This window comes from Rosa rugosa, chromosome 2, assembly GCF_958449725.1.
Source record: "Rosa rugosa chromosome 2, drRosRugo1.1, whole genome shotgun sequence".
Classification (NCBI taxonomy): domain Eukaryota; kingdom Viridiplantae; phylum Streptophyta; class Magnoliopsida; order Rosales; family Rosaceae; genus Rosa; species Rosa rugosa.
In genome coordinates, this window is record NC_084821.1 from 35,460,630 (window position 1) to 35,482,080 (window position 21,451).

The following is a 21,451-nucleotide window of genomic DNA, read 5'->3' on the forward strand; positions in this document are numbered from 1 at the left end:
AAATATAGTGTGAACCTTGGTCGGAGGTCTAATTGCTACTTAGAAATCCTAACCCGCAAGCACCATTATCATCCTTAAACTGCCTACATATTTAGTCATTCCACTAAAAAAGTGGCATTAGATTGCTAACCATTCACAAGGACTAGATCCGCAAGGTAGCCTTCTGATCCCAAGAGATCCACCCAGACTTGAAGACAGAGTCACTGATTGAGCCTTTGAGAGAAAATGACCAAAACCTATAGGTACGACTATCGTTTCATTCGAGCCAAGCTTCCTCTACCAAGGCTAATGTCCTTGTCGAAGGAGGCTCTCATTGCCAGGAGATGTGGCTCTCAAGAGTAAGAATGGAGGCATGCCTCTATCGCCAACCTTAGTTGAATCCTATAACTCGGGCTATCATCTCTCCGAGTAGACTTTTAGTAAAATTACCCTCCAATGTTTATGGAATTATAGTTATTATTATTTTATATTTTTGAAAAGTAGATAAATTCATTCAACTAGTGATTGACATAGCTCAAAAGCATCCCTTATTAACTTGGGAGTATACAAAAACAAAGAATGGGAAAGATCCTAGTGATGAGCCATCAGAGCAAGATTATGAGCTACACTATTCACTCGACGGTTTACATGAGAAAGGAGATAGTGAGGATTTGAAATAGAAGTCTGACCTTCTCTATGACATTACCTATAACCATAACAGAGCCATCTTCATCTTGGGAGTTCATAGCTTGAACAAGCTGTAAAAATCGAACTCAAATTACACTTTCTCATGCTACAGGGAGATATCGAACTATACTGCTGCTTTGAGCACTAGCAGTTCTACTTTGAAGGCAAAGGATGCTACTGCAATAGGGGGAGATTGCTGCCTTGAACTCTCCAGCAAAATCTCAAATTACACATCTAATGCCATCTCTCAAAATGTTATAGTTATAGCTACCATTAACGTTGCATTTTAGAAAACAGACAACACCGATGTTAATGCTTAAGCTTCGATAGTAGTCAGGCCTTGCTAACGCAGACCAGAGTCCAGAATCTCAGAAGATGATGGATAGCGCTAGCATCACCTGTCAAGTAAAATACACTGGCGTCAAGAGGGAGACCACGGTTCGCAGTCTTCACTACTTTGATGCCTAAGTCAGTCAATATATTTATGTTGACAGAATAACATTAAACAAGTATCAATGCGTAATGAATGAAGAGAGAGGAATGAACCCTTTATAGATAGAGAAGAAAGTGAACTCCACTTGGTTTCCGATGTGGGACTGAAAGGAATCAGTTTTGCCTTTTAATGCTTCAGCGAGGCAATCTTGACATGACACGTCAAGGGAAGTCTTGGTCTGAGCCCGAGTTCAAGCTATAGCCTACATGCTGGTGTTTCCAGAAGTTATGCCTATGGCGGCATTACGGTGTGTGAGGTGGCCTGAAGCCGGCCACAACCTAGATAATTATACTTGGCAATGCTCATATATGTATAGCTAGCATCAACATTACACTTTACAAAACTTGTATCAGGGTAAGTCCATTTATGCACAAGTCTAGCCCTCTGTATTTCAGAGGCATGCCCTAACTTGTACTTTTCGAACTATCACATTCTTGCTATAGCAATATCAGCCGGTAGTCTTGGCTTGTCTTCCCACAAAGCAGCATTTCTATTGCTCCAAAGATCCCACAGAAACATCATAAAATTCTCAAGTTGTTGCAAAGAATTTTAGATGCACAATTCTAACATCCATTCTTTGAAAATAAAAACCAGTGTTAATGGGCAAGAGAATACAAGGAAACTGACCCCAATTTACTTAGAAGCTACTTGACAGTCAACAAGAACATGACCAATTGATTCAACAGGGCAATTAAACAATACACATGCTATCTCACCTTGATAACCTTTGGTCAATAATCATTCTCTAGTAGGAAGACTATCTTGGCAAGTTCGCCAAACGCTAATAGCAACCCTCTTTAGCATCTTTGCTTTCTATATAGTCTTCCACAATCTTTGAAAGTCATCAGTTTGGGAAGTGTGGATAACTTAATTACTAATAAATATCTCTAGCAACAAAATATGCACTATTCGTAGTAAAAATACCTTCCTTATGTGGATGCCATGCAAGTTTATCAGCAGGAAGTCGTTGGCTTAAGGGAATAGCTTTGATCAATACAGCTTCTTGTGGAGAGAATAATTGTCCAATTAACTGTTCATTCCATATAGCAGACGTAAGATTAATAAGTTTAGACACAAACCTTGGTCCATTGGCAGGAGGATTGGACCATGGTTTAACTGTATACCGTTCAGTAGGGAGCCATTGATGCTCCCAAATTTTGATATCAATACCGTTACATTCTCAAAACATTGCATGCTTCCAAAATAGTCCACCATGAAAAGGATGGTTATTGCCCTAATTCAACTTAATTGCCAAAAAGAATTTTTTGGAAAATGCAAAGCCTTGTACAAATGAGCAATAAGGGAGGATGGATATTTCAACGAATGCCAACTTGTTTAGTAAGCATTGCTAAATTAAATAAATGCAAATCTTTCAAACCCATACCTCCTTCATTATTAGGAATATATAAAACGCTCCCAAAATTGCCAATGAATTTTCTTTTTGAATAAGAATCTCCATGATTACACGCATTTCTATGCATGTAATTATATCTAAAAACACCAGAAATAAGTTAATCCTCAAGTCAATTATTATGTAATTAATCTATTTTTATTTATTGTGTAGGCAATAAGCGGAATTGCAGAAACCGAGAGAAATTGGTGCGAAATTGAGCGAAATGGAGTTTCTGAGAAAATGACGAAATTGTCAATGTGGGTCAATCGTGGTCAGCACCAACGAGAGAGCGAAACTCCACTAGTCATGATATTGTGTGCGGAAGTACTTTAATTTCGAGGAAGAAGAGAAGAATTTATATATATTATGAATAATAATAATAATAATAGACAAACAAATTTTTTTATTATTTAATCATGTTGCGTTGCATGTTAGCATGCTTTCATAATTAAGCTTTGGTTTAAGAGAGGGTCTTACGTACGGCACCCGCACCACGTGGCAGTGGGGCGGGCCAATCAGTGCCCAAGTAGGGGGTATTTTGGGTATTGCATATTAAAAATCAGGGGCAGTTTCGGAAAAGAGGGAAAATATTGAGATTTTTGATTGGAGGGCCGCACGGCCCCACCACGTGGCAGCCCCTACCTAAGACTTTTCCTTGGTTTAATTATGTAGCAGCTAGCTGACGTCACAGCACCAAACCATTTTCTTTTTTTCTTCCTTATCCAAAACCAACTCATGCACTGAGCATGTGCAGCCTTATCCTTTCTCTCCCTTCGAAGACCAACAACACACAGCCGCACCATTATATATCCCTTCCCTTCTTCCCAAAACGAGAGAACCCTACTAACATCGCCGCACCACCTCTCTCTCCCAATTTCTTCCTTTTCTTTTTTTCTTTTCTCATATCCTCACCAACAAATCTTCATCAATTTGTCAAGGAGCATCAAGATTTGAGTTTGGATAAAAGTGAGAAGTCATAAATCAAGACTTGTCATATTTGCTCTATTGCAATTTGTGACTTGTTCTTGTTAATTCTCACTTCTCTTCACCTTTGTCTCTTTAATTTGATGAATATTGTTGTTGATTAGTTGATGGGTAGAGAGTATTTTATTTAGGAAACTAGGGTTTGAGCCCTAGCATGGATTTTATGTAATAAATATGTTTTAATTTAATGGTTTTCAATTTCGTGTTTGGCATATGTTCTATTCTATAATACTTGGCTTAGATGCATGATTAGGAGCTTGATTAACTCTTGAATGTGTAGATGAGCATGTCTAGAAGAAATTTGGGAGCTTAATCACCTTTCTAATTGTAGAGGCACTTTTGATCAAGGTTGTACGGCGACGAAATCACCATGGTCGAACCAAAAATCTTGTCCCCTTTATCTGAGTTAGCGAAGACTAGGCCCAGCAAACTTCGAATGACACGAGAATCCTAGGAAGCTTGCTGTTGTATTACTCCCGACAGCTCCTTCCTCCTTCACAGCAGTGAACTGGTTGTGTGTTATTTACAATGAAGGGCTTGGCAAGATGTGCGTGGCGTGGGAGCTAGAAAAGCATGAGTTTCGGAAGAAGAGATTCCGGCAGTGATTGGTGGATTGGTTGAGGTATTTGGTATAAGGGATAGGAGTTGGGAAGGTAGAGGACTAAGGATGGATTTGGGAGAGAAGAAGCATGGCAGAGAAGATCTTTATACGATAAAGCATGACAAGTTTGAATCTACATGAAGGTAAAGGAGTTTCTGGGTTTGGGAATGGTTTATGTGATTCTAATGGGGGGAATTGCTTGGTTGTTTAATGGTTAGCTTGTGTTGCTCCTCCTCCACAGCAACTATAACTCTTAATTTATAGAGTGGCGGTGGCTTAAGTTTAGGGTTGTTGCTGTTTCTATGTTTCCATGAATCCTGCTGCTGCTGTAATTCCAGGAATCCTGCTGCTGTGATCCCAGGATTCCCGCTACTGTGATCCTAAGTATCGTGGTTCCAAGATTTGCTGCTTGAAAAAGGGAAGTCAAAGGTAGAGAATTGGCTTTGTGTGAAAGAATGTGATATAGTACTTGAGATGTCTAGTTTTAAGGAAAATAATTGAATATGTTGGGTAAAGAGAAGTGTTGTTGTAATTGAGTGGTTTTTGGGTTCTTTCTTCTTCACTTGCCCATAATCAGAATTGGGTTGTTGGGCTTGAATTTCGGTCCCTAAGTCCGAAATTACCAACAAGCCTAAAACTAATAATGGGCCTCATGCATTTCTGTTACCTTCCACGCCACACCCGTTCTTGCAAGCCCCAAATGCGTGAATGTGGTTGGGGTCCACATGCGTGGCATGATGATTGTAGGTATAATTTGCTTATTGGGCTCGAGAAATGAATTGGGCCTGGTAGCTGGATTTTTGGGCATCAACACTAATTTATGGCTAGGACACTTGTTTAGAACATGGTTAGTTACAAAACCAATTTTGATTGCCGTATTGGCTAGCTTGGGAACCTTGATTCTAGGACTCTTCGCCTTTTGGTGCAACTAAAGGCCCTAACAAGGCTTTAGATTGTCCCAATTGAGTTTCTACGACTCTTGATCCGGAGTAGGAATACCATATGAGGAATCTAATGACCCATGAGCCTTGAAAAGCCTTGGGTACGGTTCTTGATGCTATTATGAATTCAATGATCATTGTCAAAATATATTTGTGCATTAAATTTGGATAGGAGGATACCCTAGTGACCTAATTTCCATTTCTTACTTCTCTTTCCTTTATTTAATTTAGTTGTCAATTACAGTTTTCATTTAAATTCTTGCAATTTAGTTATTAGAAATTCAATTTACAATTTTCGGTGACAAATTCGACCCATTATAAATATCCATCACTAGGCTCGTAGCTTTGATTAGGCTTTGGTGAGAACCAAAGCCGAGCATTGCTAAGGCTTGGTGCCTTAGATTAGTATTTTTTTTTTCTCTTTTGTTTGCTTATGACTTTAGTTTCGACTACCCAAGGATTGTGGGTTAGCCACTAATCCCCGCGATACGATAATTTTGGGTTTAATACTTCCCTATCTTGACAATGATACGTACACTTGTGTAAATGTGTATCAAGTCAATGGCGCCGTTGCCGGGGATTAGGGTTTAATGGCCTTAATCCCTTGGTGAATCGGTTCTTTAGGTCATTTTAGCATATTTTTATTTCTTTGTTATAAAAAAAAAAAATTTGTTAGTTTAATTAATTTAGTTATGTTTTGTGTAGTTATTTTTCTATTTTTTTTTCTAACTTTTGGTTACTTATCTCATTCTTGGGAATCCATAGGTACTTATTTTCTTATCACATTGAGCTATGGATCGATGGAATTATAGATGTGAAGTCCCAATGGGATATGAGCAACCTCCTTAAGATCAAGCTTATGAACTTACAAATTCATCCATTGAAGAAGTCGTGAAGACGTGCCACCGCAGCTTGCTCCGACTTCTTCCCGTCGGCGCCACTGCAGGTCGCCTAGCCTTGGCCCTCCGCTTATCACCTGCCTCTACGATCAATCCTCGCCTGCCATGTCCCTAGCCTCACTCTCGCTCCTTCGTCGCCTCTAAATCACAGTGGATCAAACCTCTCCTTGGCCACTATTGTAAGGGCGTCCTCTACTCCAGTTTCTCAAATGTAGCGTTGAGCTCGAATAGGAAAGCAGCGTCGAGCTGTCGAGGAGGTAGTCGGATCCAGCGGTGATTTGGCTCATCATAAGAGGAAGTTGAGGTCCGATTCTTGTCACCGATGAAGCCGAGTCTGGTCTCATCGCCGATGAAGTGTAAATCGGCTCATCGGCGCCTCAACGCTTGCACCAACACTCCTGCAAATTTGAGAGAGAGAGTACGTTTCAGATCGGAGGAGAGAGAGATCGATGGCATATAGGTAGTTTATTAATTTGACTGAGGGTAAAATTGTCTTTTTATGTTAAATTGGGTAGCTGGGAAAAAAAACTGTTGCTAAAAACTGAACGATCGAGATGTGGATATGAGACCGAAAAGTGACTCTGAACTCCAACCTCACACGTTAGTTTCAGAATGAGGCCTGACTTTGAAATTAACGTGCGAGGTTGGAGTTTAGGGTCACTTTTTGGTCTCATATCCACATCTCGACTGTTCAGTTTTTAGGTACTAATGTATAGATCATCTCTGTAAAGTTTCAACCAAATTGATGATCTTTAAGGTATCTAACTCACTTAAACCAATGGAAGAACTAAATCTGTCACGCCCCTGATTTTTAACACAATTAAAAAACCGATGTATAACCCCATAATTATACATGCGTGAACGTTCAGCCATCAATACCAAATACCTGAAAAACTTTTTCCCTTTATACAATATACATATTGATGCCCTGAACCCACTGTGTCAATATTGACCCGCCTACAGAGTCATATATTACATAAGCTTACGAATTAAATTGTCAACAACAAGATAAAACGTAAAAGCTCCTCAGAGTTTACTACAAAGCAGAAGTCATAACAATGGCAAAGCCAATCAAATTGCTTCCTACCAGTTCTGCTGCCAACAAGATACATCAGCTTCAGCCACGATTTCCCTGACCTGCAAGATTAACCCCTACACCGTTTGAATAGTGCACCGGGTTGTCACACAACAAACCCTGTAAGCTTTTGCAAGCCCGTATGAGTAACTCAAAACAACTCACACCAAATTACGGGATAAAAGCCCGCACAACTCACGCACGCCAACACGAGGAAAACCTTTCAACTCGAGAATAAGGAAAACATACCATGCCCCCCAAAACAATACTCTTTTTCCGAAAGAAAACCACGAAAGTCACACCGTGAAAAAATCATATAAATCGTTAACCTAACAATTCAAGTATGATTAAACGATCCAACCTGGATAAAACACATACGCACATCAATCATACCTATCGTTAACCTAACAAATAGCATATGATTCTTAGTCCAACCTGGACAAAATACGTACCCAGGAGTCATAAGTAACCTACTTAGATCCATGAGGTACCATGGCAGACATACTAGCGCTCTAGCTTATCGTAACCACTCGCCCGGCTAACTGCGTGATTCCTTATTTCTTGCCTTGGTCGCTATCAGCGACCTGTCACCATCTGTGACATGTGATCTTCAGACCCCATCAAATCTCGGAATCAACCATTGGTCACCATCTGCGACTTGTCACCATCTGTGACATATAGAATATGATTCACAAGTCCTCCCAGGACATTTAAAAGAAAGAATCCCCGAAACTCTCTTTTAAAAACACGTACTCATGAGCATCAGATAGCTCCCCGCTAATCCCATGATGTACCAACAACAAATCAGTCTAACCTAGACACACAACACAACAACACAGATTCACCACGAAGCAACTAATACATGAATACGTATGTGTATATATATATATATATATCCCATAATATATATATGTACACACATAGTCATTCACTCAAAAATGCCACCAATACAATATGGTAACTAAACTCATAACACAGATAAATCATTAGTCACCATCTGCAACCTATCACCTTCTGTGACTCTTGGTCTTCATACCCCGTCTGGTCTTAGAACCAACCGTTGGTCACCATCTACGACCCATGCTTTTCAGACCCCATCTGGTCTCAAGTCAACGTTAAGTAAGTCATACCTGACCTAAAAACGTTACGACCATCTAGTTCCGGCTTTCCCCATCCCTGCTCACCATCTGTGACTCTTGGTACAAGGACCAATACATTTAAAATGAGTCACGCTTGACTCCAAAATGTAACATCAAACTCAATACTTTTCAAACAATAGAAAACATCATTTTCCACAAAATTGTTTCAATGAAAAGTCGCATTCAACAATAATATGAACCCATCATGCATATTATTCATCACACATCATCCACAAGAATATATATATTTCACGTAAATATATATATACGTAGTCATTCGCTCAGGAATGCCTACTAATACCAACTATAGTTTGCAGTTAAATAATTAACGCCAAAACAATAATGGTAATTCCGTTCATAATGAACCTTGTGAGATTACTCACCTTGAAACTCCCGCTGCGTCTTCTATACAGAACCGAACCAAAACTATCACCAACAACTCGTCCAATTCACCTTTAGAAGCACCTCACAAGCCGTGAACAGTAATCCCAACTGAGTTGATCGAAGTTTCACGTGAATCGATCCAAACAAACACCAAGGATCGATCGGCAAGGCTGCTCTGAGCTCAACCAAGAAAACTCGAAGCCTTGCCGACGTCGGAATAGGGATTTCCGGTCGGGTCCGATTTCTTCAACCTGTGCCGCCTTGAACTGCCACCGAAAAGGAGAATCGTCGTAAGAGACCACCACAGAGACGACCGGAGCAAGGAGGCGAGTCGTTCTGGGCTGGTTTCACCGGAAGAGGTCGCCGGAGCTGTGAGTTCCGACCGGGTCGGAATGCCGGGTCCGGGTCGGGTCAGTCGAAAATCTTCGACTCTGAAGACGCGGACGAGAGAGAAGATGGTTTCCGGAAAAGGAAATGAGGAAAATCAATTAAAAAATCTGATTTTCCCTTTATATACTAAAATGGAAACTTTTTCCAATAGCCATAACTTCCTCATACGAACTCCGATTCTCGCGTTCCGCATGTCCACGAACTCGTATCGACGCGCTCTACAACTTTCGTGAAGGAAGTTTTCGGAGAATCCCAACGTATCAAAAGTCAACCTTAGCAACCCCCCTAAAGTCATACTTTTCGAATAATTATTCACCCGAAACACTTCCGCTCTATCCACGAGCCACGAAACCGTCCAATAACCACAATCTAAATTCCGGAAAATCCTCGGAAAATAAATACGAATTTCCGGGGCGTCACAAAATCTGTGTACCCTGAACTGTACTAGTTTTAAGGTAGTTTTCAATGCCTTAACGCCCATCAATTTGGCTGAAATTTTGCAGAGATGATCTATACATTAGTACCTAAAAATTGAACGGTCGAGATGTGGATATGAGACCGAAAAGTGACCCTAAACTCCAACCTCACACATTAGTTTCAGAGTGAGGCCTCACTCTGGATAGGATCTGGATATATATATATATATATATATATATATATATATATATATATATATATATATATATCATCTTCAATGGCCCAGATCTTCTGCCATTTGAAATCGACACTCCAGATTACGCCAACTCAAAAATATATTTTAAAATAATTATTGTTTAATTTCAAATTCTCAAAATCATTAAAAATAGCTCGGGTGTCTGAAAATTCCTACAAACTCATAACGACGTCTAGTTTAATCATATGGACTTGAAAGATAAAACTTAACAAAACGAAAATATGAAATTTTTTTGAAATAGTTTAAAACTAATAGAATTTCAACTAAAATAGCTCGAAATTATTTTTCCTTTCAAAAAATAGGAAACAGAAATTCCGAGATCTCACAATCGTTTTGGGAGTTGCTTATTTAACTGCAAACTGTAGCTGGTATTAGTGATATTCCTGAGTGAATGACTATGTGTGTGTGTACTTACGTGAAATATATATGTATTTGTGAATTTGTTGGTTGATGAAAGCAATATACATGATTGGGCTAATTTATTGTTTTGAGATGTGCCTTTTTGGAGAAAAAAAATGTTGTGAAAATGAATGATTTCTATTGTTTGAAAAACATTGAGATTTGTATAACATTTTTATTCTTATGCGAGTTCTTTACATGTTTTATTCCGAGGGACAGAGAGGGTCAAGGATTCAAGGTCGCAGGGTGACTTTAGGCAGTAAATCGAGTGACTATGCCTTTGGCTGGGTTATGGTTACGATTCAGTTAGAGCTCTAGTGGGTCTGTTAGGATAACTTATGGGGTAACAGAATGAGGTTACTCTCAACTTATGAGTATGTGTGTGAAATGAATCAAAGTGTGACTTGCTTTCGTTTATTACGTGTTGTCACGAATCAAAGTGTGAGTTGTTTTCCTTATTTTTCAGTGTAAATTGTTTGGTTGTTACATTTGAGTTTAGTCATACAAGCTTTAAAAAGCTTACCAGGTTTGTTGTGTGGCAACCTGGTGTATTATTCGATGGTGTAGGGGTTAATCCTACAAGTCAGGAAAATCATGACTGAAGCTGAGTTATTGTGTTCGCAGCTATACGGTAGGAAACCAATTTTGTGACTACCGTTCATAAGATTTCCTGATTTGGTGCATATATTAGCGCCTCACGCGTAATACAATACGGTCATCAAGTTTAGGGCAAATAAATTAAGCTCCAAATATCGTACCCAAGGGAATAGGAAACCCCACTTAGTTACGGACAACTAAGCACAAATACAAATTATCCTAGCAACAAATATCCGAAATTGTGATTTTTAATTGTGAAGACTTAAACTAAATTTGAGAACCGAAAATAGAAAATTGCTAAAAATGAAAAATGCAATGCTAAAGTAGTTTGCGAAAAAATTCAAGACAAGAGAGTGTTGGGTGCTAGGGAAGTTCCTTTACCCAAATCTTATGTGTCGGAAGCTATCTAATGTAGATGCAAAATTCTTGATTAGACGGTAGTCGTATCCAAGGCGGATCAAGGGTCAAGGACCATATATTCTCAATTACGGTATTAATGTGTCATTTCAAGGGTCACACAAACTCAACTAGAGAGAGTTAGAGCCGGTTCAAGGGTCTCTAAGTCGCTCTAATTGGCATAAATCTCAAGAATTAGACCACTAAGCGATTCACCCTCGTAATCACGCGGCGGGTGCAAATCACCATGATTATAACCCCTACAATACCAAATTGAGGGTTTTAGCTTAGGAATTAGAGGGGGTCAATCCTCTAACTCCGTCCTAGACATGCTCAAAATACATATCCTAGAATTGACTAGGCTCCTAGACATGCATTTCAACCCAACAAAAATTGATATAAACATCCAATAAAATAAATTGCATCAATCCATTAAAATAGGCATCCTTTACATAAAATTTGAGCTAGGGCACACAACCCTAGCCCCCAACAAAATTTCTACTCACTACCCATAATCAAAACAACATCAATTTCAATATATATCAATTGAAGAGGGAAAATGTGAAGAGAAGTGGAAAGTCACAAGAACAAGTCACAATTGCTATAGAGCAAAAATGACAAGTCTTGATTTATAACCTCCCACTTTTACCCAAGTCTAAATCTTGATAGAGATGAAACCTTTGATGCTTATAGTAGTTCCCCCTTTGAATCTTGTGAAATTGATGAGAAGATGGAATTTTGGTGAGATGGATTTTGGTAAGGTGGTGTGGTTCTTGGTGAGGAGAGAAAAAATGGATAAGGAATTGTGGTAAGGAGGTGTGGATCTTGGTGAGGAGAATAAAAGATGAGAAGAAAGAATTTTAGTGAGGTGGTGTGGTTCTTGGCAAGAAGGAAAAAAATGGAGAATGATGGAATTGTGGTGTGGTGGTTTGTTGCGGCTGTGTGGCTAGAGAGGACCAGAAAGGAATTAAGGGTGAGGTAGTCTTGTGTGTAGAGAGGAAGAGGAGGATTTAATTGGAATGGGATTTTGTGTGGCTACCCGTGAGAAGGGAAGAAGAGAGAGATAAGGGTCACGTGGCCACATGTGAGAGGAAGAGGAAGAGGAAAAGAAAAAGAAAAGGAAAAGAAAAGAAAGGAAGAGGGCTGCACGTGCGGAAGGAAGAAAGAGCTGATGATGCCATTGCTGACGTCATGATAACGTCAGCAAATTCAGATTTTCTGTTTTCTTTTCTTTTCTTCTTTCCTTTTCTTTTCTTCACCTTTCTTCTTTCTTTCTTTTCCCCATTTTCTTTCTTCTCTCTTCTCAATGCACTTCCACACACCTTCGATAAGGTGACTGGATTCCGCTCCCTAGATGGTGTTGACCATGGTTGACCCGCATTGAATATAAACTCCAATTTGCTCCAATTTCGCATCATTTTCTCTCGTTTCCACAATTCCGCTTATTTTCTACAAAATAAATAAAAAGATATTAATTAAATATTAATTGACATGAGAATTTGCTTATTTCTAGTGTTTTAGATATAATTACACGCATATAAATGCGTATAATCACTTCCGCTACGTAGTAAGCTCTAAGGAGCATTTACGTTAATTTTTTTGTGGTAATTTAATTCGTAAACTTGTGTAATATATGACTCTGTGGAGCGAGTCTGTATTGACATAGTTGGTTCAGGGCATCAGTATGTACTTGATTTAAAAGAAAAAAGTTTTTCAGGTATTTTGTATTGATGGCTGAACCATCACGCCTGTATAATTTTGGAATTTATATTTATTTTTAATTATGTTTAATAATCGGAGCATGACATACATCTTTTGGTTGACAAATAATTCATGAATGTATATAATAAATGTTGGTACATGTAATTAGATTCGCTGATATTTTGTTTTTAACTAAATAAATGATACTAGAATTTCTCTATTGGCTAGTGTTGGTGAAGGATTAAAGATCAAGGAATGGTGGACTGCAAAAGTTAGTTGCTTACTGAGGAACCCAGCAACTAAACATCAAACTATTGAAGGTTTTGTACCGTTGTAATCTAGGTTTACAAGCTTCTTTTGTCTCAAATAATGATACAAAAAAATACCTATGAGAAATGATGCGTTGGCTGTTTAGATTGGCAGAGGCCAAAAGTATACTTTACTTTTGTACTTCTATATTGCTGTAAAAATAAGATATTAGGTTCTCTTTTGATATAAATGTGAAGGTTTGAGTTGTGGTTTCTGATAAATTAAGTAGGTAGGTTTGAGTTGTGGTTTCTGATAAATTAAGTAAGTTCTTTATTTTTATTTTTTGCAATTGACTGATCCATGCTCAGGCGCGTGAACGAGCACGTTCTCTGTATTTTTCTGATCCATGCTTTTTATGCTTTGATTGATCCATGCTTCCAAGAAAGAGTTCAGGTTTTGCTGAGCAGGTGTACGTATCATCAACATCTTCATTATTTAATAAGGTGCGAGAGATGGTTCACTGACTAATGGTGCCAAGCCTACTTATACTCACCATTTGTGATGAATGGTATTATACTGTTTCTAACATACCACTTTCAAATAGTGTCCCCAATTAGTGTCCGAAGGCCCAATTTGTAGTACTGAGGAGATTAGAGACGACTTGTCTAGCACTTGAAACCATTACCTTTAGAATTGTGGAAATTGTTCTATGCACTTGCAGTGCAAGTGACCCAACACTGGTTAGGTAATATCAACACTTGATATTTATAGTCAACATTTTTTTAATAACCAAATAGTGTATTAAATATTATTCAATCTTTCATTCGTGTTGGTGGAAGTACACATGGTGCTCTGAATCCTCCCCTCAAAATTGCCTACATGCATTTAGCAGCCTATTTTCTTGAGCAAATCACAACTTCATTAATTACTTGACCTGCAATTGAACTAAAGTGAAGTACAAGATAAATGTAACAATTTGACTCAAAATTATACAAGAAATGTATGTACAATACCATCCTAATTAAGTCAAACATATCATCACAAACTTCACAAAAGTTATACAAAGATACTTCAGTCTAATATTTGGCCCTCCTAGTTTAACTCTTATAAGGCTTCTAACCATTAGAGGCAGGGAAGAAACTGTGGTTCGAGTTGCTGATAAATCACAATCTTGTTTTAAGAGGCAATAATGTTCTGGGAGCCCTTGTAATGAGGACCACTAAAATGAAGACTAGTTGAGGATTTTCTAATCAACAGTTCGGGAGACCCACTTTTCAATTACATTACAGTAAATTAACCGTTAGATCTTTATGTATGCGTGAGTAGATCACTTTTGTATTGACATTGTGGATTCAAGACATATCGTATGCTTCTTTTAAAGAAAAAAGTTCATAGTATTTTTTGTTGATGTCTAAACCATCACACCCAGAGTATTTGTGATTGTTTAACTTGTGCATTTTTATGCTTGAAAATCGGGGCCTGACAGCTATTTATTGGCAAGGATGTGGATGATTGCTATTTGATGTGCAACTTTGATAATGGGATCCGGTCAAAATTTAGGATCTAGGTACGTGATGGCAGATCTTGATCATAATATGTTGGAAGAGGTTGCAGCAAGGATTAAGGGGATTAGGTTTATCTAAGACCATGGTTTCCTGGTCATTGATCACAGTGTGTTGATTGTTGGTAGCAGTAGGCAGTGGACCTCAATCTCGATCATCTAATGTTTAAAGTCGTGTGTGGCGTGGTTGAGTGAGTAGCAATGTTGCACGCGGTTGGTGGAGTATTTGGTTTGAGACCCAGGTATTGAAGATATGAGCGTACGCAATTCTAAGTTTTGGTGGTGTATCAACCAACGAGAGTTTAATCTCTAATCATATTCAAGGATAAGGAATAGAAGAATGGGTTTGGGTTGTTCGGCCATGATTTTGATATTATGGCCTACCCAATCCCAGCTGCAAGGCTATAGTTTGTTGGCTTGGGTTTGAGTTTGGTTAATGGCATTTTGCGACTCTTTTTTGGCTATGTTTATGGCAAATTCATTGTAATTTACTTGTATTTTTGTACACCAATTGAGGTCTCTAGCTAGGTGAACTTATAGTTCAATTGTTTTGAATCACGTATCATTTAAGTAGTTACGATATTCTTTTGTAAGACGCTTGATTCAATGCGAGCTATCATGTCTGAATAAGTGGTATTTGTGAGTTTGTGTAGTTGCTTCTCCCTCATAAATATGGGTATGAGTCTCGAAATTGATATATATGTCATTATGGCTTTGATAATCAATAAACATGATCTGTTTTTTATAAATAAAAAAAAATTAAAAATTAAGTAATACCCGGGAATTCATTATTAATTTATGATGATTTTTCGGGAATTATTAATGGGTTGTTAGCATGATTAAGAGGTTCAGGGATGTAGTGAAAGTGTTTCGGACGAATAAATTTTCGAAACGTTTTATTTTCGAGGGTCAAAGGGTTGACTTTTTATTCATTGAGTTTCTCTAAAGCTTTCTTCACGGAAGTTGTAAAGCGCGTCGATACGAGTTCGTGGACATGCGGCACGGGTAAACCAGAGTTCGTACGAGAATGTTATGGTCAATGGAAAACTTTCTATTTTCGGAAATTTCCCTGTAAATAGAAAAATTCCAGATATTTTCTCTTAATTACCTAACTTGTTATTTTTGGAAACTCTCTCTCAGCTTTATTCCCGACCTGACCCCGTTTCAGTTTCACTTTCCGGCCGTCTCCAGCAGCGCCACTGGCCTAAAACCACTCACAGTTGCCTCTCTGTCCTCCCCTAGTAGTTCACTTTCCCCATAAACCACCATAGAAGACCGATTGAAGAGGAAAAAAATAGCAATGGCAGACCCGATTGGATTCTTCGATTCAGACGACGGCTGGGTTTGGAAGTTACCAAATTTTGAGGCTTTTCTCCTCCAGATCACATCCATACAAGCCTTGAAGCTCGATTCAAAGTACTGTGGTTAGAATCACGATTTGAAGTTCAACGGTGAGTATTTTCGAGCTCGATTTAGGTCGATTTAGGCCGAGTTAGCCTTAGTCCCAGGTACGAAAGCTGGTCTATATGATGTACTCTACAGGTTCGTGGGAGTTGATCCTCCAGATTCTGGTGTCGGTCAGGCGGCGCGTGTAGCTCATGCACAGCCACTTGTTGCAGGGCGTGGCGACGCGTCTGGCCACCTTTAGGACAATTTCTTACTTCATTATCATTTACTCATCGATACGAGCATTTTGATATATGATTTATAATTTTTGGAGATCGTTTGATTATGTTAGGGTTTTCCATAGTTTCGGTTCATTCGGTTTCAATTCGTGAGGATCCGACCATTGGATCGACTTGTTGTTTTAACATATTGATGCTAGAAGTGTTACAGTGACCTTAGATGGTCTCGGATGAAGTTTTTTTTGCCTCGATTAGCATAATCTTCAGTTTTGCTCTAAGTTCGTGTTCAAACTTTAAATTGCTTTGTGATTCGATGTGCTGAGTTGTGACCTTATTTTCCTTAGGTGCTTGACAAAGAGTGTTATGTAAATCTTACTGTTTCGTTGAAGACATAGCTGGATTTTTAGGTGAATAAATCTCACGATATTTTTGAGTGATAAATTAGTTATGTTCTTGTTATTAGAATTAATTGATTAGCTGTAAAATCATATTTGTCACAAGTAATATTTGTTTTGAAATATATGAACTTGATCGTCAACAGTTAATGAGTAAGTTAAAAGGATGTTTGTTATAAAATAATTTTCAATTAGGGTAATTTGTGAAAATTAAAGTTGGTATTAGTGGCATCCCTGAGTGGATGACTCGTGTGTGTGTGTGTGTATTTACGTGATATACATAGTTCTGGGAATGTTTAGTTGGGTGTGAAATTTGTATGGTTATGATTGTGATTTCTTTTAAATGTGTGCGATTTCGTGTAGTATAACCAAGGTGGTGATAAACAAAGTGGTGATTATGATTAAAATTTCTGATTTTGTTAAGAGGTGATTGATGATTATCATGAGCGTTTTAGTGATTCGTTTTTCTTTAAGTGTAAATTATATTGTTGAGTGATGTTATTATACGTGTTATTTATGCATTTTCATTTGCATATAGTCTCCTAAACTAAATCATACGCAAGGATTATCTTTTTCTGTTTTGCTTTATTTCATATAGTCGCCTGAACTAAATTATACGCAGGGATTGTCTTTCTTTGTTTTGTCTTCATGTAATCACCTGAACTAAATCTTATGTAGAGGTTACTATTTTGTTTGATTTGTTTAATTTTACTATTTTGGTATACTATTTTGTTTGCTGGAGCTTACTCATACGAGCTGTCAAAGGCTTACCAGGTTTGTTGTTGCAACCCAGTGCACTATTCAATAGTGTAGGGGTTGATCCTGCAGGTCAGGATAATCGTGGCTGAAGTAGGGTTCGTGCAATCGTTACAGTAGGTGTTCGGAAGCTAATTTTGTTGCTTGACTTTATTTAGACTTCCGTTTTGTAGTAAGCTCTGAGGGAGCATTTACTTATTAATTTGTTAACACAACTTAATTCATAAACTATGGTAATGTTATATATGACTCTAAAGAACGAGTCTGTATTGACATTTTGGGTTCTAGACAATATCTTGTACTTCTTTTAAGAAGAAAAATGTTACAGACATTTAGTGTTGATGTCTGAACTATCACACCCTGTATATTTTGTATTTATTTAAGGATTAAATTCAGTTTACCCCCCTAAGGTTTGGGGGTAATTTCATGTTAGTCCCTGTCCTTTCAATTTAATCAGTTTACCCCCCAATCTTTCCAATTTCAATCAGCCGTGTCCAATTTCTACTATTCCATTCAATTTGGACCGTTAAGTTTGACTTTTGAGGGCTAAAATGGTCATTTCAAGACAAAAAAAAAACTATAAAAAAAAAAAGGAATATTTTTTTTTTTTTCATTTAAAATTTTTTTTTTCCATTTTTTTTTTATATAAATTTTGTCTTCAACCTATACACCACAAGTTATAATAGGTTTATAAAAACAAAAAAATACTCTAGGTGGTTGAAAGTCGCTCGCTGATCTACGATATTTATGATATATTTCCGATAAAGAGAAGAATTTTAGGATATATCCCCAATAAAGTGAATAAATGTCTGTGTAAAATTATTTTTTACAGATATTTACAGATAAAGTGTAAAATCATGAAGAAATATCTGTGTAAAATCATTTTTTACAGATATTTATAGACAAAGTGTAAAATCATTTTTTACAGATATTTCTTCACTTTATTGGGGTATCTCCTAAAATTCTTCACTTTATCGGAGATATATCACAAATATCGTAGATCAGTGAGCGGCTTTGAACCACCTAGAGTATCTTTTTGTTCTTATAAACCTATTATAACTTGTGGTGTATAGGTTGAAGACAAAATAAAAAAAAATAAATAATGAAAAAACAGAAAAAAAAAATAAAAAAACAGAAAAAACAGAAAAAATAAAAATAAAAAAATTCCTTTTTTTTTTTAGTTTTTTTTTTTTGTCTTGAAATGACCATTTTAGCTCTCAAAAGTCAGACTTAACGTCCAAATTGGATGGAATGGACACAGTTGAGGAGAATTGACAAGCTTGATGGGTAAACTGATTAAATTGAAAGGACAGGGACTAACATGAAATTACCCCCAAACCTCAGGGGGGTAAACTGAATTTCATCCTTTATTTAAATTGTTTATTAATTGTGCTTGAAAATCAGGGCCTGACAAAATAAAAATTGTTCTGTGTCAAGGTTTCATCAAAGGCAATAACACCAAGCATATATGGCCTAATTTTTTTTTTTTTTTTTTTAATTAGCAACAACAAACTCTCCTCAAGATCAAAGTGAATCAAGTTAGATCTGAGGACAATGTGGCAGATTTATTTACTAAGTCATTGCCTAAGTACACATTTGAGCAGCATGTGAAAAGCATTGGTTTGCTTAAATTATCCGAAGTTCCATGATTGTATTAATCAGGGGGGATGTATACATGTTTGATCTCGTGTATCTTTTTTGTTTTAAGAAAATTACAATAAAATATAAAATAGTTTCTTCTTGATTAAGTAAATTATAAACACAATAATTAGGAGTTTATTGTCGTATTCTCTCTCACCTCGGGAAACCCTAAGGCCTACGCCGTTCGAATTCTCATTCTCGTCCGGCGGCGCCCGGACATGGGGTGGGCCTCCGGCCTTGCCTCAGTCATGGGGTTTGCTGCCGGACGGGAGATCTAATGCCCATAGGACTCAGTCGGAGGATTTGCTCCGGTTTTGTCATAAGGTTTCGGCTGGGAGGTTGGCGACGGCGGAGTTCATGCGTTACTGTTCGGTGGCGATTTGTGTTGGGTTCTTGGATCGGCGTTGCCATGGATATTGATCGATGGCGGTGGAAATTCGAGGCCTTGATCCAGATTGTTTTTCTGTGCTGGTGTACGTCACGGCAGCGTAGCTCGGGAAGGCTTGGATCGCCGGGATGATGGCGTGGTAGGGCGATCGAGACGACGCAGGCCGGGTGATGTGTGTCAACAGGAACTTGGCCGGACGGTGATGCACGTACGTCGGGGGAGGGGAGGCAAAGGTGGACTGGACCGTACCGAATTGATGGGCCTGGTGCAATTTCCTTGCTGGACTACCCTATTGGGCCACAAAATATTGGGCTGGGTTCTGCTCTCGTCCATTACTACTTTGGGCTAGGGTTTTGGCTCTTGCCCCAAACCTATGTTTTTAGCTTTTATCTAATTACAATTAGTTCCCTTGTATTAGGAACCTAACGAGTGTTTTGTTTTAACTTGTCTATGTGCTATGTTTTTTCATAGCTTATAGGCTCGCTGTTATGTGAGCGATAAGTTCAAATATAGTTGGTCTATCCTATGTATCACTGTGGCTCCTCCACGAAGTCTTGCCTGACCATTGTTATGTGTCAGCGGATGGGTATGTAATGACCTTCTTGGCATGCGCTATTATCAATGGAATTACCATTATTTCAAAAAAAAAAAAAAGTAAATTATAAACACCATATGACACTATGTTTCATTTTTTTTTTGAGAATGGACACTATGTTTCATTTTAATTTATCATTTAATATAAAAACAACATAATAAGATTAAGATTAGCTAACCTTAGATAGGATAAAAATTCCCTCAGGCAGAATCAAAACTCTAAACTGCAAAACTAATTTTTAAAGAGTTAAACCACCCAAGGATTCTAATAGCGCCCATAGTGTTATGTGTATTTTTCTCAAATTTCAATATAACAGTCAGTTTTTAAACTGCACAAAATTACAATTTATTGAGTTCTCATAAGAGCACTAGTGACCCGCTATAAAAGAGGCACAAATCATGTCCTCAGATAGAATCAAAATTTCAAACTGCACAAAATTACAATTTAATGAGTTCCCATAAGAACACCAGTGGCCACTATATATAAAAAAAATAAAAACACACCTCTATGCTCTTTTTAGGTAAGAGTAATTTTAAAATGAGAGCCAAATCACATCCTCAGGTAGAATCAAATTTTCAAATTGCACAAAATTACAATTTAATCATTTTCAATAAGAACATCAGTGACCCCCTATAAAAGAAGCATACCTCTATGCTCCTAAACCACACTTCAGGTTCCCATCCAAAGCTAGATAACTCATTCATATTCTATATCTCCATTTCTATCTAGCTATCTTCATTTGTTGTGGGTATGGAGAACAAAGTGGCTTCCCTCTTCGCTTTCGCGTTGGCGATGACTGCCATTGTCCTTAATGCTTCTCCTCCAAATGGGGATATCACATGCCAAACTGCCTTGCTTGTTTTGATGCCATGTAAGCCTTACTTGGAGAGCTCTGGCCCGCCAACCCCTAGCGTTTTCTGTTGTAAGGGTGTTCAAAATGTTACCGCTCAGGCTACCACCACCGAGATTCGCAGGAGCCTCTGCGAATGCTTTAAGCAAGCTGCTGCTAGCATGTCAATTGATCCTAAAAAACTTAAGCAGCTTCCTCAGTTCTGCCAAGTCTCCGTTCCTGTTCCGCTTGACCCCAGCATCGACTGTAGCAAGTAATCACCCTCTTATCTCTCCAATATGATATCTTTGTTATTTGTACGCACACAGACATATATGTTGTGAAGCTAGCCCAATTAATGTATATCTGTTTTACTATTGCGATATGCAGGATTTCTTTGTTTTAAAGAGATCTAATCAAAGGCGGGAATGATGGAAAAATAAAATTTGGAGAAGAAAGATTATCTACATCACACAACCTAGTGCCCGCCCACAGCCACAGACAATTTGTGATGCAAGAAACTAGTGCTTTGTATTGCGCCTCTAAAATTTGTGTGATGTACTGGCATTTATTATGGATTAATATAAATTAATTACTTCTCCAAACATGGTTTCTTTTTGGTGATTTTGCTTTAATTTAATGATGGCCATCTTTTAAGGCTATCAGCTGGCTATATCTTGG

General features: G+C 38.0%; 1 protein-coding gene across 1 annotated transcript; it reads left to right on the plus strand.

Moving 5' to 3' along the window:
- Positions 1 to 20,733: 20,733 nt before the first annotated feature.
- LOC133730680 (non-specific lipid-transfer protein AP10-like) lies at positions 20,734 to 21,176 on the plus strand. The gene is made up of 2 exons (XM_062158229.1): positions 20,734 to 21,044; positions 21,161 to 21,176. The coding sequence occupies exons 1-2, from the start codon at positions 20,734 to 20,736 to the stop codon at positions 21,174 to 21,176; spliced, it is 327 nt and encodes a 108-aa protein (XP_062014213.1).
- The last annotated feature ends 275 nt before the right edge of the window (positions 21,177 to 21,451 follow it).

Bases quoted from the DNA above. Each gene is read 5' to 3' on its own strand.
- LOC133730680 (XM_062158229.1), top strand. From the start codon at position 20,734: ATGACTGCCATTGTCCTTAATGCTTCTCCTCCAAATGGGGATATCACA.